General features: G+C 52.4%; 1 protein-coding gene across 1 annotated transcript in view; it reads right to left on the minus strand.

Moving 5' to 3' along the window:
• Positions 1 to 15,956, minus strand: part of SRRM4 (serine/arginine repetitive matrix 4) — a 343,462-nt gene that overhangs the window by 24,847 nt on the left and 302,659 nt on the right. The window contains 3 exon segments of the mRNA XM_023760416.1: positions 2,246 to 2,317; positions 3,895 to 3,981; positions 5,789 to 5,932. Of these exon segments, the coding sequence (XP_023616184.1) occupies positions 2,246 to 2,317; positions 3,895 to 3,981; positions 5,789 to 5,932 (303 nt within the window).

Below are 15,956 nucleotides of genomic sequence, written 5' to 3' on the forward strand. Positions count from 1 at the left end.
GGGGGCCCCCCCCCCCCGGGGTGAAAACCCCGTCCCCTTAGGAAAAAAAGGGGAAAATCTGAACACGGCCCCAGGGGGCATGTGTCTTTTACCGTGCCCCTTCCGCTCTCTTGAAGAATGACCTGGTGGAAGGAAAAGGAAAAAGAGAAAAGGGAGGGAGGGGAGGAGAGAAAGGAGGAAGGAAGACATAGGGAGGAGGGATGAAGGGGAGGAGGAAGGAAGACACAGAGGGAGGAGGGGAGGAGAGAGGGAGGGGAGGAGGAAAGAAGGGGAGGAGGGATGAAGGGGAGGAGGAAGGAAGGCACAGAGGGAGGAGGGGAGGAGGGAGGGAGGGAAGAGAATAAAGAGAGGTGAGGTTGAGGGTCTTTCCCTGGATGAATGTATCAGTGAGCTTGCGGTCATGTGACACTGGGGTCGGGACGCCTAGCGAAGCTCCTCGTCTCTTAGATTCTGAAGGGTATGAAGACCACATGGGAGGCACTGTCTGCAGTTTGAATTCCCAGGTCAAAACCTACCAGCGCTCAGCCCTCACCCAAATCGGCAGTGAGCCCCCTGCGATGAGGTTGGGCCCGTCTGGTGAGGGTGATGTAAGGGAGTCCTCTGCCCCTCCCCACCCCAGCCTCGCTTTCCTCTGTCTCTCCCCAGCTGTGGACGCGTCACTGTCATCGTCCTCATCACTGTCACCCGCATGGACAACCAGGTTCCACACGTGGGCGCACTGTGGGCCACGCTCCGTGCTCAGCATCTCACACCCCCCCATCCTCTCTCCCCCCCAAACCCTGGGAGATGCTGTTAACCACCATTTCATAGGGACGCTGAAGCTCAGAGAAGTCAGCTCAGTTGCCCAGGTCACACAGCTTTCACCGAGGAACTCCTGCTCATTCCTGGAGGGCCTCTCTGGTGGCCTCTCTTCCGTGTAGTGTGTTCGGATCCCCGGGCTGCCTGGGTGCCTGCCCCCTGCCCCACCAGCTCCGAGGCCAGACCTGCACACAAGTAACTACCCAGTCCCCCAACTAAATGTGAGCGACTTGAGGGCAGGGGCTGGGCTTTGGTGACTGTCCTGTTCCTGGGCCCAGAATCCTCATTCACGACACATGATAGGCATTCAATAAACAGATGTAAAAAATAGAATTTTTAAAAAACTTGAAGCCTTGCCCTAACCGGTTTGGCTCAATGGATAGAGCGTCGGCCTGCGGACTGAAGGGTTCCAGGTTCGATTCCGGTCAAGGGCATGTACCTTGGTTGCAGGCACATCCCCAGTAGGGGGTGTGCAGGAGGCAGCTGATCAATGTTTCTAACTCTCTATCCCTCTCCCTTCCTCTCTGTAAAAAATCAATAAAATATATTTGTTTTAAAAAAACTTGAAGCCTTTTTAATGGAGCAGAGACAAAAAAATCTCAATGCATCCTCTGCTCCTAGCTCCTGTCTCCAACTAGTCAGCCACCATTAAGCAGACACTGAGGACGAGGGGGCCACCATTAAGCAGACACTGAGGACGAGGGGGCGCTGGGTCCGGGAGCATCAGCACCAGCGGAGGGAAGGGTCCGGGAGCATCAGCACCAGCGTGTCCTCCTGTCCCCGTGACAAACGCTGGCCTGGCCCCTAAACACAGCCTGGCGTCCTCCAGGGAGCATCTGCCCGCTCTCCCGCCCGCCCCATGAACCACACGTGTGAGGGTGGTGCCTGTGTGTGGACTGGGACCTTTTGGAACGTGTGTCCAGTTCAGATGCCCCTTAACTGCCCACAAGGGGGACAATCCCAGAGCCTGTTGCACGATTCTGCCTGTGGGCCACGGTCACCCACCGAGAGGCCTTTCCTGGGGAATCTGACGGAGAGCCCGTGTCTCCCTGTGGCCGGGCCTGCGATGTGGAGACAGCAGCAGGGCTGCCGTGGCTCCCACTTGGAACAGGAACTGCCTGTCCTGCTTGGGTTCCATCAGCCTCCGCTCCCCGGTGCTAGACCCTCACGGAGGCCTGGCTGTCCCCGGGACACCCCTGCCTCCCTATCGCCCCGTCCCCTCTGGCCCAAGTGGCTTTAGTGGGATCTGGTCCTCGCAACCAGGGTCTCAGGTTGTGCAAGATACAAAAACAAAAACAAAAGCAATTCCTAGGTAAACATTTCATGTGAGTGAAATGCTCCCAAATGCCCTTTCGGTGCCCCCACTCTCGCCCCCTCCCCCCCGTAACCCTGACCCCCCACCTCCCCACCCAGAGCACCCCTGCTCACAGAGGAGGAAGGTCAATACCTGCATCGCTTATGCTTCTTGGAATTTTTCTTCTTCTTTTTCTTGACAGGCGACGGGCTATAGGATGGGGACCTGAGGGAGAGGGAGACCTCGTCACAGGGAGGTTCTTAAAGGCCGGGGATGGTTTCAAAAAGACCCCTTTCCAGCTCCAATGCTGGTCTCAGCTCTTTCCGTGACACACACACCAAGGCATTTGTTTGAAACGTCAGGCTGAGGTTCAGGTGATCCGAGTTCCAATCCCGACCTTACTACCAACTCATGAGGTCACCTTGGGTAGGTCACTGCTCTGACTTCCCCCTGACAAAGCACCCAGGCTGGGGAAGATTCGAGTTTCACACTCCGCGGAGGAGCAGCCGGGGTCAGGCAGGAGGGAGCGGTGGGGACTGTGGCCAACCAGACAGCGCCTGGCTGAAGGGCGGCTTCTGAGATCAGCTGAGGGGCCCGTGTGGGAATGCAGCCCGGCTGCCAAAACCCTCCTTTTTCAATAGAAGTCACCAGAAACACATCTTTGTATATGAAATCTCCTGGCTTTTAAATGTTGGCCACCAATTAAAAAGACAAAACCCAAACCCAAACCAAAACCAAACCAAACAAAACACCCCCCACAAAAAGCCACTTTCCAGAGCAAACAAACATGTCTGCCTGGGGAGGGCAGGGCCGAGAGTCACAGTGCCGGCCCCAAACACGAGCCCCGGGGCACTTGCTGAATGAGAGTGAGTGAGTGCAGCCTGACGCCTGTGCTCTCCTTCTCTGAAGTGTTCTCACGCCCTCCGCTAAGATCCAGAGGCAGAAGCCATTTGCCCCAATTCCACCGCTCGCCCCCAAAGTCTGGAAGTCAGGGTCTCATCCATATTCCCCTTTGGGCTCCCTTAGAAGGAGGCTAAAGGGGTGTCCTGGACCTGTCACTCAGACACTCCTCTCTGCTGCCCCCTGCAGGCTTCTTCGAATACTGCCTCCCAGGTTTGGTGTGTTTTTCAACTCCCCCTTCTAAGGCCTCTGCTCACCGCGGTGGGTCTAATGAGTGGCAGCTTAGAAGAATATCTGGGAATCTTCTTAAATACAAAAGAATTAAAGGAAATGGTACATAGAAAAAAAATCACAGGATACAAAAGGATCAATAGTTGGCACAAGTATAAAACCCGTGATCCTTGGCTTTAACCTGCTGATGGGTGTGGCCGAGCCCATGAGGAGCCTGGAGTCCTGTCCCGGGGCTTCGCCACCCCCTCTCGGTGCCTTTCTTTTCTCTAAAATGGGGACAATAGTGCTTGCCGGGTGGATTGAGGTCAAGGGTAAAGGAGGTTGTGGAGGACACAGTGCTTAGCGCAGCCCTGCACACAGAGGCAGTTCTCAAAGAAACAAAAACAAAACACAAATCAATATTCATGGCCACGGCGATGCTTCCGACTAACTGGTCGCTTACTATGTGTCAGACGCTTGACAGCTCCTTCCATATCTGTTTTGTTCATCTAATTCACACAAAAATCCCAAGAGGTAGGAATTACCCTCATTTTACAGAAGTGGAAACAGAGAGGTGAAGTGGCTTCTCCAAGGTCACACAGCTGATTAAGAGGCAGAGAGGGGAACTCAACCCCAGGGGTCACTGGCTCTGCAGCCCCCTTGACCCCGGCATCCCCTTCCCTAGGCCTCACCTCCTTCTCCTCTTCCGGGCGGACTTCTTCTTCTTCTTCTTCCCCCTGGAGGATGGTGGTGGCGTCCGATCTTTGTCGCGGGAGGCGCTGCAGGGAGCACAGAGTCTGGTGTTAGAGGACTCAGGGTTCCCGAGCCCTGCTCAGGGCTGTTGCTGAGGGAAGAGGGACCCAGCTCCTTGGAGGGTGAAGGCCCAGAGCGGGTCCCTAATTAAAACCTCACGGCTGGATCGGTCACACTTCAGACTAAGTGCCTCAAATAAGGAGCTAATGCCGACCTAATGAGACAGACGCTGTACGTTACCCAAACACCAACTGATTATTTAAAACAAAATTATAGCGGTTAACTGCTCCTTAATAGATTTACTATCAAATTTGCAAATGGTTCACCTTGGTAAACAAATCGTTTAAATAATGAATCAGCAGTCCGGCCCCTTCCCTCCCCAATATATCTTGTCTGTGTAGTGCCTGCTAGAAGTGCCTGCTGGAAATGCAATAGAAGGCATATATGTTAAATGGCAGCTGATTATTAAAAGTATATTTGCCGAGGTCTAATGTAATGAGATACATATCTTATATGGCCTCACAGAACCTCAAAACTCTCCGCTTTTCAGGAATAATTATTTCCCATTCAATTAAATTCAAATGCTCAGGCTGCAGTTAAATGCAGTCGAGTTATCTCCTATTATAATCGGGGCAGGCTCCAGGGATATTTTTAAAACACTATCCCAGGGCAAAAGGAGGTGGTTGGGGACGAAAAACCACATGGAAATTGAAACATGCCAACCCAGCTGGACCACAGTGGGAAAATGACATATTAATAAGAATATTATTGTCTTTATTAGCCATAACGCAACGACCATTCATTCACTTATTACATACATGCCGAGCGTTTTAAATGCTTGGATGCTCGCGGACGCGGCGAGAGTGGGCTGATTTACTGCCTCCTTTTACGGGCTGAGCGAGCCGCACGGGCCTGCCCACCTGCGCAGTCGGGACGTGTGGCTCCTGCCCTGAGGGCTTCCCACAGAACCCGCCGGCTCTGGACTCTGTGTCCGCGGCCAGGCTTTTGGAAATGACCCAGCTCTTTCCAGAAGAGCATAAAACGCTGCCATACCGAATTCCCTCCAAGAATCTGGTCATTTTGGTGAGTGGGAAAAACATGATCAGGTGGCTACGACATACGCCAAGGTCTCCGCACTGCAGGATAGAAATCTAGAGCTGTAGCTAGAACATTTGCAAGACAGTCGGTTTCAGCAGGTGAAACATAAATACAAGGGGATGACGACTCAGCTGCTGAACTACACTGACAGGTGAGGAAACTCGGAGGACACGACCCGTTCCCGGAAGCAGACGGGCTGCCAGGCAACTGGGTAGGTCGCTTCCAAATCTTTCCTTCAGGGAGGGCAGATGCAGAGGAAGAGCCTGCAGATATCTGGTGAGTGGCCAAACGCGGGTGAATGGTGCAATAATGTAGCCACGTGTCAAACTGTCCGGATTCATATACACACTCCCCAGTGTAACGGTGGCCAGGTTTGAGAGAAAAGAAAATCCAAGTGTTTGAGGAAGGGACACTTAAGGGAGGGAAACACCTTTCCTAAGTGTGTTGTGTGAAACAAAGATCTCATTGTTTCAGTCAATGACTCTCACTTCTCTCTGGAACCCCAGAGTCCCAGGGGAGCCAGGTTTGGGAACCACTGTCCTAGACTCAGATTTAAGTGATGGGGTAAAACCAAGAAAGCCCTGGCCACTGGACAGACTTGAGGCTTGCTGGTCCCCGACGTGAGGGTCGGAAAGAGGAGCTTGCAAAGCGAGAGGGGAGGAGTGGCCAGAGACTCCTTTCTGCATCCGCGACGTGAACGTTCTCTCTGGACTGGAGGAGTGGGTAGCACCTCACCTGCGTGCCCTCGCAGGACTGCGCTCCCGGCAGGCCTTGTCTCTCTCCCAGCTGGTGCCCGAGGCCTCCGTGGCCAGATGCTGGCTCAGCTTTGCAGAGGGCCCATCCTGACCTGGAACCATGGGGCTGCTCTGGGGTTCGGTCCTACAGGAACAGAAATAGGAAGCAAACGTATTAGACTGTGACAGAGACTCGCAATGCTCGTCAAACCTTCCTAGATGCCCTAACGTAGCCCAGCTGCCCTTGCTTCCCTTGGGGCCATGAGGTTATCTTTGACCAATGGTCTCTGAGTGGGAATAACATATGTCATTTCCAGTTTGACGCAGTAAGATCTTACTGTGTTCCTCTGTCACAGCAACTCTGATGGAGCAGAGATACCTACCACCTCAGACTTTGCATAGCAGAAACCAACCTTAGTTAGGCGAAGCCACTGAGGCTGAGTTTGTTTGTTTCTGCAGCACAGCTAATACTGTCCTGACTAAATCACAGCGAGAGGCTGGAAACCAGCATTTCACTTCCTTCCTTAAGACATAATTTGAGGCCAAAGCATGATGTCACTAGTTCCAACTCCTCTTTGCCATTTCAATTCCATTTTTTTCTGCCTTATATGTATATGGAACAGAGATACCTGAATTTAAATACCACCTTCACCATTTAGTGGCTATAGGGCTGGCTACTCAACCTGAGTCACAGTTTTCTAAGTTATAAAATAGGGAATAATGTCAGCCCATATGTTGTTGAGTTGTGGTGAAGATAAAGTAAGTAAACAGGAAGACCTAAAAAGTGTCTGTTTCTTTTCCCTTTACTTCCCTGGGAACCAAACCTCCCATCTGGTGTCTGTAGCAGGCCTGAGGCCACCCACTTGAGGAAGGCCTGAACTTCCCTCTTCTGCCTTTAAGATGAGCTCCAAACAACACAGGGCAATTCCCCGAGTTCCCCCTCCTTCTTCGAGTCCCAGGGAGGGAAAAGAAGTTGCCTAATTACTCAGTCTTTGAAGAGACTGTCACTCAAGTCTGCTGACTCTTAAGCGAGAGGAGTCAGCAGTCCAGAGTCACAGGTGGATCCGCCCCCCCCCCCCCCCCCCCCCCCCCCCCCCCGGCCCAGCAAACGCCCTGCCCTGCCCGCAGACTCCAGGGCCAGCATCGATCAGCAGCGTCTGCATTCCTCATGCACCCCACTGCTACAGCCAGCGCATCAAGACTGGTTTTATGCCTCAGGATGAAGGCATCTGATAAGCCCCCTGCTCCTCTGGCTGCCAGGAGAGCAGGCCAAGCCCAGTCAATATTGAAGGAAGGACAGCAAACGCATCCATCTCTGTCAGCTGCTTACGGTGCATCTTTAGAAGCAGAGTGGGGAGATACTGCAAGCCCAGGAGGAATGAACATTCTAGTCAGGGCTTCCCAGCCTCCTCACGGCCGGCCCCATGCTTCCAGAGCTCCCTCCGTCCTGCTCAGCTTCAGTTTCCCCTACACCTCCCCGCCCCTCCTCCTACGCTGAGGGTCCCATTTCCATGCCTTTGCCCAGGCCAGGCTGTCCATGTGGAATGCTGTCCTGGCTCTTCTCAGACAACTCAAGGTTTGCCATTTTTGCCCAGCCCCCAGCAAGGCATGCCTCCCTGATACTTGTCCTGGCCTAGGCTAACTGCACTCATGAGCGCCAATGCCACGGGTGCCGGCAATGTGCCCAGGCCAGCTCAAAGTGCGGGGCTGCAGCGAACACGACAGATGTCCCCTGTGATCATGGAGTCTACATTCTAGATGGGGGAGCAGGTAATAAACACATAGTGAGTAATAATAAGGCTTATTGGGGCGTAATAAATTACGGAGAAAATAAATCAGAGTAATGGGACTAGGGAGTGGGAGGGGGTGACTGCTGTTTAGTGCAGAGTCATCGGGGAAGACCTTTCTGAGGAAGTAACAGGGGGTGGAGACTTGAAGGACTAGGGACTAACCTTGCAGTGTGATGGCTTTGCAATGTGTTCACAGACTCGTTGGCACTCCTGCCATCAAAAGATGGAGCCTAATTTCCTTCCCCTGAATACTGGATGGGCTGGTGACTCACTTTTAATGAATACAATACATTATGGAAAACAGAATCAATCAGTAGGAGTGACAATGTGTGACTTCCAAGTCTAGGTAAAAAGGCAGCTTCTGCCACACTCTCTTGAACTGACCACTTCCAGGGAGGCTGGCCGCATGGAGAGGCCCAAAGTGAAGGAGAGGCACGGCCTCCTGCCAACAGCCAGCACCAACCGGCCCCGGGAGTGGCCACCATGAACCTGGACCCAGTCCCAGTTCAGGCTTCAGGTAAGACTGCGGCCCTTGTTGGCATCTGACCACAATCACATGAGGGATGGTGAGCCAGTCGCCCAGCCAAATTCCTGACTCACAGAAACCGAGACATAATAACTGTTTATTGTTCTAAGCCACAAAGATTTGGGGTAATTTGGTGCCCAGTAACTTCTACACAGGCCTCTGCAGGAAGCAGGACATGTGCTCCCGGCAGAAGGGACAGCAAGTTCCTTGGCAAACACAAGGGGCAGCAATCAAAGGCCAGAGTGATCGGAGGGAAGACCAGAGACCAGGTCTTGCCGGTCCTAGAAGAACTCTGGGTCCTCTGTGACCGGCATGAGGAGCCTCTGGACAGAAGAGAGGTACGGTCTGGTTTGCCTTCTGGAAGGATCCCTCCAATGGCTGCAGACACAGATGGAACAGAGGGAAGGACAGCGACGAGGAGACTGCAGCAATAGTCCAGGCTCAGGTCAGCAGGCAGCAATGGAAGTGGTGGGATGTGGTCAGATGCTGACATACTGTAAAGGCAGAACTAGCGTCCTTTGCTGCTGGTTAGACTGGGGTGCAAGAGACTAAGAGAAGGGGAGGGGTCAAGGAGGACTCTAAGGTTTAAGGCCTGAGCAGCTGGCCAGACGGAGTCACCACCGATGAGGTGGACATGGTGACGCAGGGAGTAGATGCCTGGGGAGGTCTAACCCTTTCCCAGGACATGCTCAACCACTGGTACCCTCACTGCAGCTCTTAACCATGTGCTGTTACCATGTCACTGTCTTCTCTCTCACTGAACTATGAGCTCCCTGAGACTAGGGTCATGTCTTCCTGCCCGAGCCTACTGCTTAGCAAACACTCAGCAACATATGTTCAAGGAATAAATTAAAGAGCACATGCATGGCTGCAGAGAGCATGTGCTTCGAAAAGCTAGAAAGGGCCTTGAGATGCTTCGAGCGAATCCCCGTGTGTTACAGTTGGTGGAAATAAACCAGCCTGTGCCTCAGTCTACTCAACAGGCCCCATCCGTGCCTTTTCTGTTCTACCCGCTATTTCTCTCAGAAAAGCGATCCATGAGCTTAGCGACGCGTGGGGATGGCCCAGCAGAGCATGAGTTGGACACACAGGAGAATGGCATTTCGGACTCTCTGGGGCACTATAGGAAGACCAGACACAAATCCATACCAGAGGCGGCCCTGCCACAGGCAAACACTGAGAGCCGATGCGAGGAACTGGGCGGTGAATAAATGCATGGTGAGTAGTCTGGGCTGGCGGAAGGGCTTAGTGACTTTGCTCATGGAGGGAGCAGGGACATGGGTCATCTGCGGGGGGGGGGGGTGCTACTGCCAGGCACTGGGCATAGGCTCAGGTTGAAGACAACGCCTCACCCATCGCTGCCTTCAGCAGGGCTCAGAATCCAGGATGGGGGCCTCCTGGTGATGCTTTCATGAGACAGGTGTAGTGGGCTGGCTGCAACTTAAAAGTGCCCTCCCTTCACGGCCCCACTCCCCTCCCTTCCCTGCCTCCAAATCTGCATCCTTGCAGGTTTTTAAAATATATATTTTTATTGATTTCAGAGAGAGGAAAGGAGAGGAATGGGGGATAGAAACATCAATGATAAGAGAGAAATATTGATCGGCTGCCTCCTGCACGCCCCCCACTAGGGATTGGGCCTGCATGTGCCCTGACCCAGAATCAAACTGTGACATTCTGGTTCGTGGGTCGATGCTCAACCACTGAGCCATGCCGGCCAGGCTTTGCAGGGTTTTAAGAAAACTGTGTTCCATCTTTGCTGAGAAGGACCCGTTTTACCACATAGCCCTTCGATGCTGCATTAAAAAAAAAAAAACTTAAAAGAAGGCAAGCTCTTCAGGGGAGGCTGGCACAGTGAAGTCAAAGGCCAGCGGCTGCTCCACCTCATGGAGGGAGGGAGGGGGGCCTGAGTGCCGATTCCACCAGGCCTCCCGCTCCCTTCCTGCTAATCAGCGACCTGGAGCTTAGTTGCTGCTCTCCCGTAGTCATGGCAACCAGCAGATTTACAGCCTCTGATAAGAGCCAGGGCTGAAAGTCCTGCTGAACTCTCCAAGAAGCCTGACGCCCCAGCCACTTCCCTGATTCCTTCTCCCAACAGAGTGCTGCGGGCCCCGGCTGGTGCAGGTCCTGGTGCCCAGCACCAAGCGAGTTGAACGTTCAGAGATGGACAACGTTGCAGGGGAGCGGGAAGGGCCCCAGCCTCGGCCCACCCGGAATGGAAGGGGAAACTGAGACCCCAAGAGGCAAAGGGACTTGCCCAAGGCCACACCAGGGTGACTCCTGTTAGACCAGCAGCTGGAGCCGTGGCCTTTTGACCCCCAGTCGAGTGCTCTTTTCATGTCACTTGGTCACAGCAGCAGCTGGCATGTGTCAAGCGCCTGCTCCAGGCTGGACCCTGGGGTCAGCACTTCCCATGTATCATTTCATTGAAGTTTCCAAAGACATCCAGGAGTACATGGTCATCCCCACTACACAGATGGAAAAACTGAGAGCCGGAAGAGCAAGTGGCAAGAACACCCTGCCCTGTGTGTTTACTAGGTGTACCGGTTAATCGGATTTTTTTCAATAGATGGAGTTACACGTAGGTTGATATATATGCAATTTGATATGTATGCTATTTTGTTGTATTGACAGCAAGCTTCAAAACTTCATAAGTCAAATTTGCTGAAGGTGTTAACATCATAGATATTTTTACACTTAAAAATGTCGAATTTCATGCCAAAAAAAGAGCATTTGTGGGGAGTTTTAATTCATTACTTTATTTTGAAGAAAATACTGAATACTTCGGGAAGCTTATGGTGGACATGCTCCATCTCAAGATACTTGTGAATGCTGGTTTAAACGCTTTAAAAGTGATGATTTCGATGTGAAAGACAAAGAATGTCGAGGTTAACCGAAAAAGTTTGAAGACCAACAATTACAAGCATTATTGGATGAAGACGTGTGTCAAACTCAAAAACAACTTGCAGAAAGATTAAACGTTGCTCAGCAAACAATTTCTGATCATTTACAAGCAATGGGAAAGATTTTAAAGGAAGGAAAATGGGTGCCACATCAACTGAAGGAAAGACAAATGGAAAAACCGAAAAGTCATCAGTAAAATGTTGCTTCAACGGCATGAAAGAAAGTCTTTTTTGCATCGAATTGTGACTGGCAATGAAAAGTAGATTTATTGAGAATCCCAAATGCATAAAATCATGGGTTGATCCAAGTCAACCTTCAACATCGACTGCAAGGCCAAATCACTTCGGAAAGAAGACAATGCTCTGTGTTTGGTGGTATCAGGAAGGTGTGATGTATTATGAGCTTCCAAAACCAGGTGAAACAATTAATATTGATCACTACCAACAACAAATAATCAATTTGAACCATGCTTTGATTGTGAAACGACCAGAATGTTCCAGAAGACACGGCAAAGTAATTTTGCTTCATGATGACGCACCATCACACACTTCAAAACCAGTTACAGACACGTTAAAAGATCTTGCCTAGGAAGTATTAACCCACCCGCCATATTCACCAGACCTTGCTCCTTCAGATTACCACTTGTTCTGATCGATGGCACACGCAGTTTCTGAGCAGCACTTCAAAACGTACGAAGAAGTGGAAAATTGGGTCTCTGAATGGTTTGCCTCAAAACAAGAGAAGTTCTATTGGGACAGTATCCACAAATTACCTGAAAGATGGGGAAATGTGTAGCTAGCAATGTATATTACTTTGAATAAAGCACTTTTGATGTTTCTCTTGAAATTATCGTGTTTTCTTTGATTACAAAATCTGCTATTATTAACCGGTACACCTAGTATAAGAATCAACTGAGGATAAAAGAGAACAATCTACACTTTGAAAAGGTAAGGAAATAATGAGTGGGGTATAATTACCCTGTAAGACAGGGACTTGTCTTGTGTGTTTGGAGAAGAGGCTATAACTCCAGGTTTGGCCTGAATCTTACATTCCACACACAGGAATGAATGGCACTTGGTCATCAGGTTGGAACATCCCTGACCTTAGTGCCTCCATCGCATGAATAGCGTCTCTTAGGGGCACAGGATTTGCTAATCCAGTGTCTCCCTTGATGCTGGCAACCCTCTGTAAGGTTCTCAGTTTGACCAACTTATCCCCATTACACAGATGAAGACACTGAGACCTGGGACGCAAAGGGATTTGCTTCCCATACAAGGCTCATGCCTCGGGTTCTTGGTCCACACGTGCATCCACGGCTGTGAGTAACCCACCCTTGTTCCCGGACCTGGCCAGACACCTACACTCTGCCTGTTTTGGGAGAGAATGACAGCCCAGACCCTTAGTGACACCAGAAAGCCCAAGGCTTCTCCTGGGCCGGCCCAGCCCGCAGACAGGATGGATTTATGGCTAATTTGTGCCTGGGCTCCTGAGGCTCCAGGTTGGGCCTGTAAATATCCTGGCTGGCGTCTTGGTACCAAGTCTTTGGAAGGTTAATGGAGCCTGGTGGGGGGCGGTCTGCGGGAACTGCGTCGCTGAGCTTTGCTATGATGGGTGGGAAAGCACAGGAGCCTGGGGGAAGACTGGGCGTTGCAGACACATCATCGGGACGACACCATTTGCACGCGGGGGCAGGCATGCTCATCTCAGGAGAAACAGAATGAGACAGAAAAGGAAGCCTGATAAGGCTGGCATCTCCCTCATTACTGCATTCATCTCGTCAACAACTGTTCACTGAACACCTACTTAGGATCAGATTTCAAGGACCCAAAGTAGCTAAGACTTCTCTCTGCCCTCAAGGAGTTCCCCGCCTGGAAGGGGAAGACTGATCCCTCCGCTGGGAGTGACAGTCATATAGTGAGTTCCCTGATGGGAGACACTCAGAGGACCACAGAACCACAGGGAGAACACTAATCCAGCCTGGGCAATGTGGGTGGGTGCCACGGAGAGCTTCCTGGAAGATGTATAGAGAGCAGGGTAGTATGTGCAAAGGCCCGGCACCACTACACAACAGTGGACTTCATGTAACTGCAGAGGCGGTAGTAAGCTGCAAGAGAAGGTGGGATGAAGGGTGGAAGGTAAGAGCTAAGACTGGCTTATTTTGCTTAGCATAAGGCCCTCAGGGCCCACCCATGTTGTCTCAAATGGCAGGGGTTCCTTCTTTGTGGCTGAAGAATAGTCCACTGTAGATATTTATACCACGACTTCTCTCATCATCTGTTGGTGGGCCCTTAGGCTGTGTGTATGTCTTGGCTATCCTAATAAAGAAGTAATATGCAAACTGACCATCACTCCAACACACAAGATAGCCACCCCCATGTGGTCAAAGATGGCTGCCACAAGATGGCTGGCAGGGGAGGACAATTAGGGGCAACCAGGCCTGCAGGGGAGGGCAGTTGGAGGGGAACCAGGCCTGCAGGGGAGGGAAGTTGGGGGCAACCAGGCCAGCAGGGGAGGGCAGTTGGGAGCAACCAGGCCTGCAGGGGAGGGCAGCTGGGGGAAACCAGGCCTGCAAGGGAGGGAAGTTGTGGGGCACCAGGCCTGCAGGGGAGGGCAGTTGCGGGGGGACCAGGCCTGCAGGGGAGGGCAGCTGGGGGAAACCAGGCCTGCAAGGGAGGGAAGTTGTGGGGGGCCAGGCCTGCAGGGGAGGGCAGTTGGGGGGGACCAGGCCTGCAGGGGAGGGCAATTGGGGGCGACCAGACCTGCAGGGGAGGGCAGTTAGGGGCAATCGGGCTGGCAGGGGAGCAGTTAGGTGTCGATCAGGCTGGCAGGGGAGTGTTTAGGGGGTGATCAGGCAGTCAGACAGGCGAGTGGTTGGGAGCCAGCAGTCCTGGATTGTGAGAGGGATGTCCAACTGCCCACCGGGATCGGGCCTAAATGGGTAGTCGGACATCCCTCGAGGGGTCCCAGATTGGAGAGGATGCAGGCTGGGCTGAGGGACACACCACCCCACCCCCTGCACGAATTTCGTGCACCAGGCCTCTAGTTGTAAATAAGATTGTAATGAACATGGGAGGCAAAAAGAACGAAAGAAGTTGAGACAAAGAAGGAAAACAGGCTGGATCCTTCAGGGCCGTGGGCAGGTGCTTCTCACGCCTTCGGGTACTGGTGACTCACCTGGGGATCTTGTGAGCATGCAGGTGCGAATTCAACAGGTCTGGGTTAGGCCCTGAGCTTCTGCGTTTCTAACCAATTCTGCCAGATGATGTTGCTGGTCCCTGGGCCACACGTTGAGTAGCCAGACTGTAGACTGTACAAAGGATTTGGACTTGACATTGAGGGCTGGCCTAGCCAGACAAGCACCACCCTCTAGCACCACCCTCTAGCATGCCATCTCTACGGGCAATTGACGCGAGTGGTTTAGTTCAGTTCTCAGGACTGAGAGTGTGTGAGTGCGTGCGCGTGAACAGGTGTGTGTGTGTGTGTGTGTGTGTGTGTGTGTGTGTGGTAAACACTATTGTATATCAAAAATGGCCAAGTTCCCAAGTTTAGGTCAAAGGACAAAAGAACCATATGGAGAAAAACGAGCTCAGCATTTCTTACCCGGCTCAGCCAAGCGGTCAGGCCCCCAGCCTGCGTGGGCTCTGAACTCTCATCTGGAACACATCCAGCCTCTGCCCTCCCATCGACCCCAAATCCGCCCGTCATTTCTCCCTCCACAGGCCGGCCTGCCGATCGCCTGTTTGCCTGGTGAGGGATCACACTGCTGAGAGGGAGAGACTATCCCTTCTTGGGACTGCCCCAACGTGGGAAACGGCTGAATTCCAAAATGCAGTGGTTTTCCACTTGGATGGGTTGCAAACAATGCTGTGGAGAAAGTGCCCAGGCCCTGCAGTCTCGCTGACCCGAGTTCACGCCCCGATTCTGCCAAGCCGTGTCACCGCGGGCAAGAATAACATCCCTTGCTCCCGCCCAGGGCACCCCCAGGACCTCCGCATTAGTTGGCATTGCAGACAGGGTTTAGATTTCTCCAGGGAGGGCGAGCTGCTGACTGTATTTTCTTGGCGTGATGAGTCCCTTTGGGGCATCATCACAGCCGCTGCTGGAGGAGGCACCGAGCAAACCAGACCTGCGGGGAACAGGGCAGAACGCGGGGCCTGACGGGAACCTTCCACCCAGGGCTGGAGGAGCCTCGGTTCAAGAGCGGAGAGTAGCCACGGGTCTCAAAAAGTGCTGCCAGGCACCCGTCACTCATTCTTCATTCAGTCACCGACTCAACAAATACTTCTTGAGCACCTACTATGTGTAGGCACCGTCCTAGGCACTGGAGACACCACAGAGCACAAAAGAGGGAAAAAGCCTGCCTGGTGGAGCTTACATCCTACCAGGATGGGCAGGGGGAGGAGGAGAGGAACAAATTCACATAATAAGGTGGTAAACACAAACTATTGGGAAGTGATGAGTGCTATACAGGAGAGAAATGAGGCAGGATAGGGGAGCTGGGAATGCTACTGGGGGCTGCAATATTAAATGTGGTGATCAGGGAGAAGGTAGCATTTGAGCAAGACTTGAAGATGATGAGCTGCGTGAATGCCTGGGAGATGAGCATAGGGCACAGCCAATGCAAAGGTCCTGGGGTAGGGGCACACTGCATGCGCTGAGGTTAGAATTGAGGGAGCAAGGGGGAGGGTAATAGGGGGTGATGTCAGAGACTGTAAGGAGGGACCAGCACATGGGCCATCTGGTAGGCTATGGCAGAAACGCGACTTTTTCTCTGAATGAGATGAGAAGCCACTGCAGGGTCTGAGCAGGGGAGGCTACTGCTGGGCTGTGCTGACCACAGGAAGTTGTCTAATGTCACAGGCCTTAGCTTTCCTATCTGAGGCCGTGAGATGTTCTATGTTCTCATGGATGTTAATATAACCTGCCTCAAGGTAATTGTGAAATGCGTAGCC

The sequence above is a fragment of the Myotis lucifugus genome, unplaced genomic scaffold (assembly GCF_000147115.1).
Source record: "Myotis lucifugus unplaced genomic scaffold, Myoluc2.0 scaffold_181, whole genome shotgun sequence".
Lineage (NCBI taxonomy): Eukaryota > Metazoa > Chordata > Mammalia > Chiroptera > Vespertilionidae > Myotis > Myotis lucifugus.